The 15,852-nt window shown below is 41.1% G+C and overlaps 1 protein-coding gene across 4 annotated transcripts in view; it reads right to left on the bottom strand.

Moving 5' to 3' along the window:
- Positions 1–253: 253 nt before the first annotated feature.
- LOC116430580 (early estrogen-induced gene 1 protein) overlaps positions 254–15,852 on the bottom strand; it is an 88,687-nt gene continuing 73,088 nt past the window's right edge. For 2 of the 4 annotated variants that reach the window (XM_031984916.2, XM_031984914.2), the window contains exons 7-9: positions 14,953–15,648; positions 9,249–9,454; positions 254–7,450 (exon numbers count right to left, since the gene is read on the bottom strand). In XM_031984916.2, the coding sequence (XP_031840776.1) occupies positions 7,329–7,450; positions 9,249–9,454; positions 14,953–15,648 (1,024 nt within the window). In that variant the 3' untranslated portion in view covers positions 254–7,328. Of the gene's footprint in view, positions 7,451–9,248; positions 9,455–12,907; positions 13,061–14,952; positions 15,649–15,852 lie in introns of all 4 variants that reach the window. The other 2 variants (XM_031984917.2, XM_031984918.2) reach the window with 2 other exon arrangements.

Below are 15,852 nucleotides of genomic sequence, written 5' to 3' on the forward strand. Positions count from 1 at the left end.
TGGAACTATCGAATTGTTAGAAAACCTAATTTATTAATTCACAAACAAAAATATTCTACTTTCATTATACCTTGATTACGCTATTGATTATATTCGCAGAAAATGCGTGAATTCATAGATGGAAATGTTCTAGATTCATTATTCCGTAATCATACCATTAATAATATCTACAGCTTTTCGAATGAAACTTTTCCACTCGAACCGAATCTTAAAAGCTAGAACGACAGGTGGACAAAAAGAAAAAGACACAGGCCGAGTTCTGATTTTCCAAGTGTTATTATCAGCACATGGTAGTTTCGCGTCCATCTCACAAAAGTAAAGGATCCAGACAAACGTCAACAATGAGTAAATCAGAAAAAAAAAGATTTGAAGACTGAAAACACGGAATCCCGCGGCGCCGACGGGGTGCCGCTGTCCCGTTCGGCGGCCGTCTAGAAGCCAGTTCCGAAATCAAAGGCTGAATCGTTTTATAATACAATTCAATAATACACAGAGACGATAACGAGTAATCGTTACAATATTGTAAAATATCACAACGTTAATATCCGCTGGATGAGAACGTGGGCAAAGGGGGGGGGGTGGAAAAATGGGGGGAAAAATACAGGAAGAAAAGATAGAGGGATGGAGGAGACGCGTGCGTACACGCACGCACCCACGTGTTCAGACGCATGAAAATGAGTGGAAAAATCCTGCAAGGAGAGGGATCTCAGGATTGATTGAAATAATTAGGGGCATCGATCAACGATGTGTCGCGCGAGCGACGCTCGAGTCTCGCCTTGGAATTTCGGGGAGAGATAAACTGGACAGTTCTAACCGGGCGACAAGTTACAAAACCTGCCTTCACGGCCGTTCAACGAATAAACTGCCCGTTGTAACTGTCTCTCAGCAAATTAGACTGACGATTTCAAAAAATTCCACGAGCGAACCACGCGCGAAGAATCCAAAGGACACTTCTTTCGACGTCCGAGTGCTTCGCGAGTGGTTCACGCGTTGAAGACAGTGACTCGCCACGGCGAGCCGCCATATTTAGTCAGTTAACCCCTTGCCTCGTGGTTTCAAATGTGCTGGTTGCAATTGTTTCGTCGTTGATAATTCAAAGAAAATTCAACTTTCGTCGAAAGTTTAAATTTACTCGATGGTAATCTTTATAAAATAGCATAATCGAAGATTTGTTAAAATAAAATACCTTCGCAGATTATTTCTAAAATGATTACAGGAACTATTCGTCAAGGAAATTCCATTTGAAAGCTACCAACAAGAATGTGAATTTTCATACATATCCACGATCCAATTGCGAACCAAGGGAATAAACAACCCAGGCGATTAATGGCGTATCAGAAACGATGAAATATCACAGAAAAATGTTAAAAATCATAACAGAACTCCGTCGAGTCACCGTGTGTAATTACAAACGCAAAAAGGGAAGCCAACGAGGAAGCCCGATCGATTAGACAACGCGCCTCGTCCAAAATGAAAAATCGCTCGTATCCTGAAAAAATAGAGCGCGTCGCTAGAAAGATCGGTGCTTCCCGAATTACGCAATTTTCGAGCGGCTCGCACGACAAACCCAAAACCGGTACGCGTCGGATGAGAATATGAAAATACTGATACTCGTAATGAAAAGTAGGTAGAAAAAGAAGAAATTCGGAAAAGGAGGACGAAGAGGGGAGATTGTGACGACGGGAGTCCGAGGTTCTCGATGATCTCGATGATCCCGGCTCTAAGTTCCCCGGTCGTATTGCTATTTACAATTTCTCTCTGACGCGAAATTCTCACGGGGTTCGCAAGGTTACGAGTCGGCCTAGACGAAAAGTGGAAGTTGTCCAAGGATCTGATTTCAGTTGTATCGGGGACAAAGGATACTGACCACTCAAGGTCGCCGAAAGACGCGTCCGTATGTCACGTACCCCCACTCGGGGATCCCCGGAGCCGGGTCCTTAGGATATCCCCCGTTCTCTTTGCTCGGAGCACGAAAGCTGGCGAGGTGACCTTAAACTACCGTCATCATCTAACCCAAATACAGGTTTCTACGCGCAGCATCTTAGCTATGACCTTCGCGGAGACGGTTACAGGAATGTCGAACAAAACGTCAGTTTGATTTTTCAGCTTGATCCGTGTTAACAGATTAGGGACGGACGGGGACTGTTCTCGAAGTGATTAAAACTGAATATTTTATTTTAGCTTTCGGCTGTGGCTTTCAAGGTGACACCGCAAGGTAACCGAACCTAAATTGTCTATTATAGTCGCAAAGAACTTAAAGTTTCCACCTCAAGATGATATAGTTGCTAAGGCAATACAGTAGATCTCAAGTTTTCATTATAATTCCCACGAACCTAAAGTTTCCTCTTCAAGATGATATAGTTGCTAAGGTAGGTCCAAAATTTTCACTATAATTGCCAAGAACTGAAACTTTCCATTACAAAATGATTGTACACCTTCTAAGTCAATTCTATAGATTCCAAGACGATACTGTAGACCGTAGGAGCAATCGAATCCCAATTTGTCATTGCAGTCCCAAAGAATTTAAAGCTCCTGTCTGTCCCAAAACTCGATCGCTAGCCAACTTCGAGAGCCCCGAATCTCTGAGAACGGGGACGAAATCGAGGAGTCGTGGACAACCGTCGCAGCGATGTAAGGATTCAGTTGGAAACGCTGTTTTCCCATTGATAACGATCGCGGTTCTCGATCGCGACTGAACACGAGGACCTTTCAAACATGCAGAATTACAGGATTCGTTTTGATTCTCTGGTCCTAGCGTTCCGTGACCGGAAACCAAGGGGTGGTCGCGGGCTAGTCTGACTCTTGGAGCGAAAGCGGTTTTGTGCACACGAGATTTTTACTAGCTTCTCACACTTTCTCGCCTCACTTATTCATTTTTTTGTGTTTTCGTTTTCTCTTTCTTGCGTCGTTTTGTTTTTTTTTTTTGTTTAACTCTACACGGAATCAGGAGGGTTACGGATAGAGGGAGGTGGCTGATCGCGAGGATCTCCAGGGAGAGACAGTTCAACGCGCTCGATTTTCGATTCTCTCTTTGATTCTTCGTTCATCGTTTTCATCGTTTTTCTTTATCGCTTTTCGCCTTTCTTACTTTCGGTGTCCCCGCGCCGCTAAAAGTTTATACGCTGCTCTTCCCGAGATATTTCGTACGGACACACCTTATATACACAGAAACGGTGTATTCCCACGTGTTTCTCGATGTTTGCTCTCTACAAGGCTCCTCGTCGAGAAGTCCTCCTGGGAAAAACGCCGCGGTCGTGGACGGAAGAGATACAGCGGGTTTCGCCCGAGGCACGCAAAGTTTCGTTCAGTCGTTCACCAAACAAAAATGTCGCCGGTAATTATATAGAAAAAGGTGCCGCCCATCGACTTCAATGACCTTGAAACATGCTGTCAAAGTTACGATTCTCGGTAACTTTCCTCTGTAAACGTTACCGTTGAATGTTGGATTCCGAGATATTCGTAGAAATATATTTGACAAGCGTCTAATGATTTTATTACGTTCAACCCCTTGTCTTATGATAAAGCGCCAGATTCATGATGAAAATTTTAAACCGAATTTGGTAAGTATACGTATCACCCGATTCTTGTGAATTCCAATTAAATATTATTCCTCTGTTATCAATTATTCTAGAATAAACGTAGGTATAGAATGACCCCAGAATTTTTCTCTTTTTTTTCAATAAATTATCGATGGCGAAATAGTCAAGAATAAATCGTAGGATAAGGGGTTAATATCTATAGAGAAAATTTGTTCAAAATCACTTCTTGGACAAAGTATTTCAACCTCATTAGAATCTGTGAGCCTTTTTATAATTACCAAATCAACTTCCGCATGCGCTCACCGCTCGTCTCGAATGGCACGAACCGATCCCCCTAATCTTACACATTTTAATGGCTCCTTTACGCCTATATACATCATAATTCGAAAAGCAAAATCGAATGACCATTTCAGTTCCAATCGGACTCTTGTCGAGCGAATAATGTCAGTCTGTTTCTTTTGATCATCAACAATCCTGAATATTGAATCTGTCACGGCCGTTCGATCTTGTTCCGCGTGACCGTTGCGTGCCGTTCGAAACTTTTTGCCCCTGCGTCCCTTCCATCCAGTCTATACGCGCACGTCAGCCGTTTTATCTATGCAACAATAACTACCGACTATATGTACAACGAGTCGCTAATGCAGCCGTCAATCACAACCGGAAACAAAAAACCGAAGGCGAGCTAGTTCCAATTTTTTCTTTTTGGGTGATGAGTGGAGATGGTACTGGCGCGAGAGAGAAAGATAGACAGGCAGATAGGTAGAGACAAAGAGAGAGAGAGAGAGATAGAAGGAGAGAGAAGATTATGAAGATTAGACAATAATATGACGGAAAACGTCCAGCCTCGAGAATTAAATAATGTGGCACTGTTTGCTGGTGAATCTCGTTCCACCGACTCGGAGTGTCTATCTGAATTATAGCAGGTTATCGGAGGGTGGGGTTGAAGTAGATGACATGGCACGCTGACTGTCAAGTATCAATTGGCCAATACAATAATAATTATAATTTACTTCGACTTCTGATATGCCTCGAAATAATTACAATAAGGAGACTCGTAATTAGATAATAATGTAAGAATTATTCGTTAAATTATTCATACTTGTTTCTAATACCATTTATCTTTGCCATGAAAGAATAAATGTGTAACATACAGAACGCTCGAAATTCTAGTGACAGTCAGCGTGACAAAGATTGAGGAGCGGGCGGAGGAGGTGCGATTGAGCCGTTCATCTGATTAAAAATGATTAATTCTAGAAGATAAGAAGTAGGAAAACATACTTAAATTACGTAGGCTAAGATTTAAATAAAATTCCGTAAGTTCAGTACTAAAAGTTAACAAAATTTTAAAAGTGGAATTGATCAGTTCGCTAATGAACGGCTCAATCGGCGAGTCCCCTCGACGCGGAACGATGACGCTTTCTCACATTTCTCTCGCGATACGAACAATGACCCTCGTCGAACGAAACGTCACGCTCGACGACGAGCGCTGAGAATACGAAAAGGAGATGATATGGACCGCGTGACAAAATCTGTATACGTATATATATATATATTACATGGAAATACTATAAAGTAGAGCGAATCCGAGAGTAAAAATAAATACATACGCATGTCCCGTCGGATGCCGACGACGGTTCGCCGTAAACGAATAGAAGAACCGATTGACAATTAACATACATCTGTATACGCATGTGATCGCTTGCATTAGGTAATATATTAATATTGTACCTTGAACGATATGCGGACGCTCGACGTAAAAAACAAGGAGGGAATGAACGGGAAATACAGAAACAAAGAAAGAGAGAGAGAGAAGAGAGAGAGAGAAAGAGAGAGACAGAGAGAGTGGAAAGGAGAAATAAGGAAATCGTTTCGCTCTCTTTGTTTTGTACGTAAAAGACGATCGACGCGGCTCGCGGGATCGTTCGACGGGTAGACATACTTTTCAGGCTCGAAACAGATGGACGACTTTTTGCCAGCTCCGCGACTTTCTATTGTTGTATTACATCACAGCAATATCACACCGATAACGCCGGGTCTATAGACGCGAGAGGAAATGATAAGAACAAAATGGCAAGAAGTCACAATGCTGATAAAAAATATAGCTTGTCCGACGTTCGTCGACGACGACCCGTCACACCGCGGGCGACAAAGGAATCGTGAACACAGGCAGGAGAGTTTACAATGTAAATTTCGTTTTTCCCTGGAAATTAGTTATTTTTTCGTTCCTTTTTATGTTCTACACTTAACCTTTCGCTTTTTGCACGGTCACGCGATTTTTTCTGCGAACTCGGTCGGTCGACCAACGTGACGTTCGCTCGCCACGGGACAATCGTTGTGCCTCTTCGTCGGTGTTCGTTCGCGAGGTCAGTCCCGAAATCTCGTTGTTTCAACACGTTCGCTACTACTGCTTACGATGCTTCGTGCATTTATGAGGAGACCGACGTTTCGGGAAGCAATTGTCGATTTGATAAACGAAACTGTTTATTTGTCCCGTAGTGTAAAGGAAGGATCAGCCGATTACGCTGATTTTTGTCACGGTTATAATCGTCTGCTGCAATGTATCGCATCGAGGAACTTAAAATGACACGGAATCGCATGAACTCGTTTGATTACCTAATACTTTGGAAGTTAGCGACAAACGTTGTTTGCCGCGTTACGAATGCTCAGTGAATATTCCACTAAGATGTGTCCATTGCGAGAACAGCTACAGAGAAAATAGTCAATGACGAATTTCGCCTATTTGAACAAGGGATCAACGAGACACTGAGCAATCGTCCCCTTTTCCATGAAGATTTGCTACGTGTATACAAGAGGAAGTGTTGAAATCAAAATTCAAAGTACACGTGTAATCAGATAGCGAACCACGCGTTCGCCATTTAGAATGAACAAAGTCAATGCGTTTGAAACTTAATCTTGCTATTTGTGCTTGAGTTTGCTTCCCCATCGTCCGAATCCAAATTAAACATTACTTTTCTATTATTCATTGTTACGTTCTGCACTGAAGGTGGATACAGATAGATCCGAAAATTTCCTTTGTTTCCTGGTAAATTATTAATAACAAAGCTATCCAGATTATCCAGATATTCAAGAAACCATAGGATAAGACGTTGATTACTTTCGCAATAGTTTCGAAGCTGAAATGATCAGCGGTAGCAAACGAGTCGAAACATGCGCCCAACACGCCGCGTCCGATTCGATTATCACTCATAAAGTACCCCCTTCAAAAAGAAAGGGCTGACTCGAAGGTGGCCGAATCGAACGTGCCGAAGAACGAGCCTGAAACGGACCTAGCTGCGGCGGCGACTTGTTCTCGAGCTTCTTTGAGGCGGTACAAAAAAGAGGAGGAAAAAGGGGAAAGGGGGAAATGTCTGGACGACAGAGAATTGGTATGCTTTGAGCGTGATCGATCAGCGAAACAGTTCGGTGATCCCGGTCGATTGACGCGAGGCAACGGAAACACGCGCCCCGAGGGGCGCTACAGCTCTTCTACGCGCGGAAATGTAAACGAAGGAGAGAAAACCTCCGTTGAAAATTATCTGGGCACAAGAAGCTCGGCAACGCGTTATTTTCTCGCTTTGTCTCCCGGGTTATCGGCGGTTTCATTTTGTTCCTCCTCCTTCTCCTCCTCCTCCTCCGGTCCCGGGACGATTCCCTCGTCCAGCATCGTTGATCCCCTCTCGGCGACTACCGGGGCTCGCAGGCCTCGTAGACGAGCTCTGGCACCAGGGCCAACGAGAACGTGGCGCTGGATTGTCTTGCGTACTGCCTCCTCGTCGTGTTAGCTTCGTGTTACCTGTTGTTCTCCTCCATCACCACCTGCTTGAACACACCGGCGGGCATCTGGCTCTTCACCTCGTGGCTACCTAGTGCGGTCGTGCCGTCCTTCGCGATGAACAGCTGGAGCCCGGTCGCTGGAACAGATACGAGCGAGGAATGTTAACGATTTTCCTTGTTTAAATTGAAATTAAAATGTTGAATTAATGATATACGTTAAATTATTGTATAATGGTATTTATTATTATAGAATCAAGGGGGACTGGTTTTCGTGATGAACAGTTGGAGACCAGTCACTGGAACAGATACGAGGAACAGAGCGAGGAATGTTAACGATTTTCCTTGTTTAAATTAAAATTAAAATGTCGAGTTAATGATAGATATGTCACATTGTTATATAGTGGTATTATTATTATAGAATCAAGGAGGACTGATTTTCCTGATAAACAGTTGGAGCCCGGTCACTGGAACAGATACGAGCGAGGAATGTTAACGATTTTCCTTGTTTAAATAAGAGTTATTAGAGTGTTGATGTAATATTAGATGTATTGTATTGTTACACAATACTAGAATATTACATTTTATTAATGTTTGTATTTTGTAACAATGCTATTAATATTAGACGTAATAAAATCGAAGAAATTTTCTTAATAAACGGAAAAAAAGAATTTAATTATCTTAGTTAATGATGTAACCTATCGCCAGTTTCCTCTAAATTGATATGCAATGAAACATGCTACAACGTATAATAATATTCGATATAATGACTCGTAATATGATTATTCATGTTTTTTTCGACGTAGACTATGTTTTCCGTTCTCCGATTCCTTTGTAATAGTTGTTCCGTGCGGCATGTGATTGAGAGGAATAGATCGCGTATAATTGCTCAACAGGTGTTATACTACATCGATCGCAATAAAATTACCTAATGCACTTGTTGATGATTTTATGGAATGATCTATTTTTATGAGGCTGATTAAAGGACAAATGAATTCCTTTATTAACTGAAGGATGAATCAAAGAATTACAAAATGAATGGATAATCTTTAAAATTCTTTTGTCGATACTTAAACTTTGCACTTATGTTCATAATGTTACTTTACAATGTTACTTTGCGTTACTATGCAAAGTGCTAGTTGCACTATCGCTCTTACAAAAACGAACATACGTCATCGTGAAAGATGAAACTGTAAATTTGAAAATAAATGCATCGCAAATAGAAGAGAAGGAAAAACTGTTCAAATGCGAGCACGTGAATTGCCACGTTGATCATTTGTAAGCTTGTTTCTTCAGCGAGTTTTCAATTTCAATTTTACCTTATGTTGCTCCGTCAACATAAAGTGTTACTTGATTTTACTTGTCATGTGTGATGTAGTAAGTGCCGGTAAAAACGTGTACATATTTGTGTATCACCATCATCTATTACTTAACTAACAATGACAAGATAAAATGTCCTGAGTTAATTGAAAAAAAAAGCGATTGCATACAGATTAATTTCTTCATTTGACTGTCTTAATAAATGAAAGTCTGTCTTAATAAATGATCAACTCTCAATAATATCTTAATTCTTTCTTCGCGGAAAAAAAACAATTTTATTTATAAAGAAGGTACACTACGATAGAACTTATTAAGCACTATAAAGATTTCCTTCTCGAGTTTCTTTTCCACCTTCAACACCTTGTCCCAGTTATTAGATACAGTTGGGAGATGACTTGTGTAGCAGAACTCATTGGCTACGTATAACCGTACTGCCAAGTAGTAAAACAGCGATCGAAAATATCAGTAATGAAGAAACAAAGTCAACAGAAAATTGCCCGAGAAAAAATGAAAACTGATCGATCAGCCGAATTCCGCGGCCTAGCCATCAAATGACGTCCTAGTAGTACACCCTGTATCACGTTTGATGAAATCTGTATAATATACTTAGATACGTACTCTCGGAGCTCTCGAGATCCGTTTGCTCTAGATTTGTTGCTTTTATCAGCTCGTCGATCAGTGAGTCGGGATTCGGCCTGGTCACCTCGACCCTGCAGAGGATAGGGTTGCCGGCGCCGTCCTCGGCCTTTTTCCTGCGCTCGAGCGCGGCCTTTGCCCGGTCCAAAGATCCCGTCTCGCTGAGCCCGGATCCGCCGGAAGGATTTCTGCGAAGAACACGGAAAAAACACACGATTGCCGTGAGCGTTCGCCATTCTGACCGGTGTCCTCGATCTTTAAATGATTGTTTACCTAGACGCGCGCTGGCGAAGAAACAACGCATCCCATCGACACGCAACGGACCAACTGCGCGGATCAACGTTCAACTAAGCGAGGTGCGAATGAATATGCATTACATTGATATAACCGGCTTCAACGGAGAACGCAACGTGACGGTTTCGTAAACCGAGAGGCACGAAAGGTTACATTGTTCCGCGGAATTGTTTGTCGACGGAGACGCGAGGCGCGCGGCACCGCTGGCGCATAGGCGGTTCTAACGAATTTTTGGTGGCTAACCCTTGGACGGCGGTGACTGGGACCTTCTCTTCTGGGCTATCGGAAGCTTCATTTAATTCTCCGACCGAATTCGTTTGGGTTCAAAATCAATCTTCAACTTGATTTTTAAATGTTTCTCACTTGACTGATTCTTTAACGGAACTACTTAGATGTATACTTAACTAGTACTTAGCTGGACACTTTACTTGGCCAAACACTTCTAACCCTTTGTCTCAGGATTTGCTGCGTTGATCAGAACTTGTTCATTGGAAATTTTCAAAATGAAAAGAAAATCTGTATCAAGCTGTATTTATATTTTTGTGCGTGTCTCTTCGATAAATGGCTTTGGATACCTGGTCAGAGGTAAAAAGGTCCCAAACATAGCCATCCAATGCGGTCATCAAAGATGTCCGCGTCCGCGGGGGTTGATATCCGCGACACACCGCGTGCAGTGACGAGCTTTCCTCGATATAAAAAAGAATGGAAAGGAATGCGAGAGGTGCTGCGACGCGAACGGAAACGAAAAGGTCGAGAGAAGCGTGTCACGGACGAAACGGTTCTAAATGTTCGGTGGTATTTCGCGGGGGCGCGAAGAAGCGGCGCAGGATCGGCAAACGAAAATGGCGTGTGCAAGAAGCAGTCGAGAGATCCTCTTGCACGATGAAATGTAATTTCATTTGTTGTAATTTAAATAATAATAATTATTATTTTGATGAATGTAATTGTAATAAAAGTGATTTGAAATTTAAAAAAAAGCTACTACATCGTAAATGTCATTGACATTAAACAGAAGAAAAAAATATATACATATAAATTTTTATATACAAAAATGTAAATGTATACATATATATATACAAGATTGAATATATCACAAAAACAATGAAAAATATATGAATGTTTAAATGAGTTCAGTCCATCTCACTCGGAATTATCCTAAATATACAATGGCGGATCGTAATGTATATTTTACCGATATTCCGCATTTACTTTATCGTGCAGAAGGTTCTAGGAATTCTTAAATGCTTGAAGATCGCTGGATATGTCATGCAACAAACTATGTAGTTTGGATTGATCATGTGTCCTGAAGCGATTCGAAGGATTAGGCCAGACCTGTTCAAGAATGGAGACTCTTTATATCGGCTTAGCATGTTGACTGTGTGATAGTTTCTAATAATCGGCATTTGATAATGTTTGATTATAATTTGTAAGGTAATGGATGTCGAATAAAAATATGTATCATTAGAACTATCACATAGGTGAACCCATGGTGAAGCCATGAACAATATCATTCATTTGAACTCCTTTTGGAATGATCAAAAACGCAGATGCTTTTCTAATCAATTATTCAATGAATTAATGTACCAGCTAATCGATTTATTGAGCAAGTACTAATTACATATTCAATTCATTATGAAGCTCCCACCATATTTTCAATAACTATATTAACAATAACTCTTGCCATTATTTTCTAACTCCGAAAGAAGAAATGCATCATAGGATGCAGATTTTGAACAGATCCAGCAGTCGCATGGTGCGTGCAAAGCTTAGTCGCTCGAAACACTCCTCCTATGCAAATACTAACAGAAAATTATTCTTCCAGGAAGTAGACTCCCGGCGAGTAACAAGTGGTAAGAAATTGATAAATAATTTATACGTCTGCGTCTCGACGAAACAGAAAAATGTGCGATTTGACCTTTCAATCGCGCGGCAGAACCAACCGATCACGAGAAAATGTTAAACTATTTATATGTATGGAAATCAAAATGACGAACGCGACCGGCGAACGAATGGGTTATTGGATACCACTTTATGGATCGTGACGTGATGAATCTCATTGTTTGATGGAAAAAGGATTACTTTACTTTTTTTCTATTTGTCTTGAATAGAATCAGATTCTTGTTCCCTGTTTTTCAGAAAAATTAAACAGAAAAAGTATTAACTGATCACCAGTTTATTAACTGTCGGAATCAATCATGCTTTTTCCGAAGCATTATGGTGTATTAATTAATGAACCAATCGTTCAAACGACTGTATAGCATTCTTTGATGTTGTAGAAAGCTGGAAGCGGTTAATTAATGCGACACATCGGCAGATTGCGATGGATTTTACAGGCGAAACCTTCTGAAAACGCACCGATGCTGAAATTAATTCGTCGACGTTGCTGCTCACGAGCTCAATAAATCAGTCGTTTTAGTAAATAGCTCGGCAAAGTAAATGTTTACCGACGTTTAACACTTCGTGGACGAATAATTATTTTTCGCTTCTTTTCGCGAAGACCTTGCGTTGACAGAAAATTCACAAATTAACGTAATGTAACTGTCGGTGCAATGGTACACTGCGACTTCTATTTGAGATGAATAAACAGAATTATACACGAAACGAATAACTCGATAAAATTTACTCCATGATATTTCTATTTTGCAGAGGTTTTGAAATATTGTGCCGATTCGACGAGTAAACTGATTCGGTTGAATAATGAGAGCAATTTTCATAAATTCCTAATGTAAATTCACAAAATGTCTAATTTATGTAATTACAAATGCAAATACATTAAAGTATCTTTGAATTTTGAAGCCTTGAATTTTTGAAATTGAAACTTTGCACTTTTGAAATCGAAGCTTTAAATTTTCGAAAATGAAGCTGGTGCCTTCGAATTAATTTCTACTTTCTCAACGGGAACGCTTTAACTTTCTTCCATCAGCAATTTCTAATAAATGTCAGCAATTTCTAATAAATGTCAGCAATTTCTAATAAATGTCAGCAATAGCTTTTGCGTAAACGATAAAAGCAACGTTAAAAGAAACAAAATGAACAATTTACGGTCGGGAAATCCCGAGTAAAACTCAAGAAAGCGCCGCGAGGTGTCAACATCGATCAGCAAAGGTGTATGCATTCGCATTATCGTCAACGCGGGAGGTCAAAGCGAGGTAAGTAAATAAGTAAGTAAATAAATACGTAAGTAACTGAATAAGTGAGTAACTGAATAAGTGAGTAAGTTCAAGCACGAACATCGCACATTATATACGCAACAAGAAGAAGACAGATATACAATGCACACGCGCATTAATAATATAAAAGACACAAAGAGACGAAGGACAGATTAAGAGACGAAAGCATGGACTGACGGTGGGGTTATGCTGTTTCGGTGCTGGGAGCTCGGTGGAACGACTTCCGGTACTCCTAAAGAGGACTCCTCGGAGTCCGCTGGGCTGGTGGCGACCGTAGCCAGCTTGCCCCCCGCCCCGTCCAGCAACTTCCGGTGGCCTCCGCCAATACCCCTGCAAGGATTCACAAAGCCATCCAAACTGGAAGCAAAGCTACACTTCCTTCCCTCCGCCCCTTCTCGCTTCTTCCTTTCCCGTTTTCTTTGCCGTTACCTAATTTTATACTCAGGATGTATCTCTCTCTTTTGGTCTTTAACATGTACATTAATATGTCAAAAGAGATTTGATATTGAGCTGTTTAGTTGAAAACCTTAAGAGACTCGAGACCTTTGACACTAGAATTACTAAATGGGTAAAAATGGCCCATTTTTAATTTCTTCTGTCGTAATTACTGAAAAGGTACAGATACTTTGAAAAATTATTAAAGAAGATTTAATAATACCCGGTCCGAAATATAAGATAACTGAAATCTTAATAAACGCAGGCTTATCGGTTTTATAGAGAAAATTTTGAAAAGTCGGGTCAAACGCTCGGTAGTTCTATCGTTAACACTGCAATTGGGGTTGCCGAAGGATGATCAACCCCTTTCTTTGTAATATATAGTCGGAGCTTGTTTCATAACATAAACTGATCTCTTGAAATTGCGGAAGCTTCGAGGGAAATACATCCTCTTTCCTTTATATGTTAATTATAGTGTTCAGAGTTACCCTCTATACGTTTCCTGGATGCATTCCGCTTATGTTTCTAAACTATGCACCATCCAATGCAAATCCCACTGTACAGAATGTGAGCGAATAATCATTTCAATTTAAAATTAAGAAAAAGTTTAAATTGAAATTTGAAAGTGATGAGTTTCTATTCGCCCCGTAGCTGTTACGCAATTCTCATGCATAACAGTCTGAACACTGAGGCCAGTATCGCTCTGTTGCGTTTACATTCAACGGAATACATCCTCCATTCTAGCGAAGCTGTTATATTATATAAATACAGTTGGCCTAAATCGGACTTTCACATGTTAAATTACATTGTTGTTCGTTATAGAGTTGGGAACCGTGAAGATACAATAACGTAAGCAAATTCTTTCAGCCACGAAAAAGGACAACACTTTGAGGACTGTTTTTGAAGGGCAATCCCGTTTGACGTGGTTTCACGAGGAATGGAGGTTTGGTGTCGTCGATGATCGCCTCGAATTTAGCAGTTCTAATCGATTTACACGGTTAATGAAGCGAAGCGGTGGCTAAGTGTGTATATGTTTGTGTGTGCCTGTCGTGGTCGGTCGATGATCGCGGACTGACTAATGATCAAGCGTTAGCCTGTGTCGAGATGCTGCACGTGTTGTCTCGGTCGTTGATTGTCTCGTTACCAAGCATCGTTTCAAGGAACTTCTTAGTACCAGATAACACAAGCGTGGAAGAAATTAAAGCAACCGCGATGGAAACATACGATTTATGTTTTGAATATGAAAATATATTATAGATTATAATATTATAAATTAGAATACTATAGATTATAATATTATAGATCACAATATTATAAATTATAATATTATACATTATAATATTACAAATTACAGTATTATAGATCACAGTACTATAGATTGTCTATCTAATTTGTCTAATATTATCTATATAATAAATCACAAATGTTCAACATTTCACAATAACAAAAATCGTGTGCTCCCAACAAAAAACGCGAATTCCAACTGAAACGTAAGACAAAAAAACGAAGAAGGGTCAGTTAAACAGGGCACACGAGAGTGGTGTTCCACAACCCGTCCACTATAAATATAGCACAACAGGTTGCGCGAGGAATTCGTCGAAGCTCGTCGACAGTTACCAAAAAAGTTCGGTAAGTGAACAAACAGTAACACCCCCAATTGCGTAAAGTCGTCTCGAAGGGGAGAAGATCGAGGACAACGAATGTAACTAGAAAAAAGTACGGAAAACAACCCAAATGACCCCCCCCCAAAAAAAAGAAAGAGAAATTCGTTGACGAGTGAAACCTACCTGAGGGTTTGACCGGTCGTCGCGGAACGTAGCGAAGCTCTGGGGTTATCGGGCCTATGAAGAGGATCGGGAGAGGACACGGCTCTGGCCTGATCGGCCAATCGCAACACCGGGCTGGTTTTGCCTTTTTCGATGCAGTCGCAGGTCTTGGAAAAGTTCCTCCAACCTGGCTGACCGATTCTCGGCTTTGCGACTGGCGCATTCACGCTATTATTCTGGGGTTTCCCGTTTCTATCTATAGCAGTCGAATTTACAACAGCATTGCGTTCGTTTCTTGCATCAAAACTATTTGCTTCGTAATTCTTCCGCGAGTGTCGTGGCACGTCTTGAGGTCCAGGTACCTTGAACACGTTGACCACCTCTTCGTCAACGATTTCGTCGTTACAGGGACCAAGGTGGCCTACGTTGTTCGAGATACCGTTTCTAGATGCAATCTCTACTTGATCGCTCGATGATAGACGCGCCGCAACGCTAGAAGACGTCTTCGAGTTCCGAGGGTTTGTTTTATTGTTTCTGGATGAGACGGGACTCGACCCAGGCCAGAACCTGTTTCGTGGATCCAGAAGCATCAAGGAAGACGAGGACGGGGAATCAGTATCGAGACAAGCCTCGGGCTTGTCCGCTTGATGACTCGGAGCGGGTAGGTTCTGCGAGGGGTTAGGAATACGTGGAGCCCATACCGGCCAGGAGGGTGACCTATAAAGATCACAACACAAATATTGAAGCATGCAAAAATAATAATAAACTCGCGAGTTGCGACGCGATATTGTTTAAACGAAAAGAGAATGGAATCGAGTATAGAAAAAATTTTTACGCGGGCCGGGGTGCTTGAGACTGGAACTTGGAATCTCTGTGTTGTTTTCAATGATGGAAGAAAATTTCTAAGGCAGATTGTTTGTT

The sequence above is a fragment of the Nomia melanderi genome, chromosome 11 (genome assembly GCF_051020985.1).
Source record: "Nomia melanderi isolate GNS246 chromosome 11, iyNomMela1, whole genome shotgun sequence".
NCBI lineage: Eukaryota > Metazoa > Arthropoda > Insecta > Hymenoptera > Halictidae > Nomia > Nomia melanderi.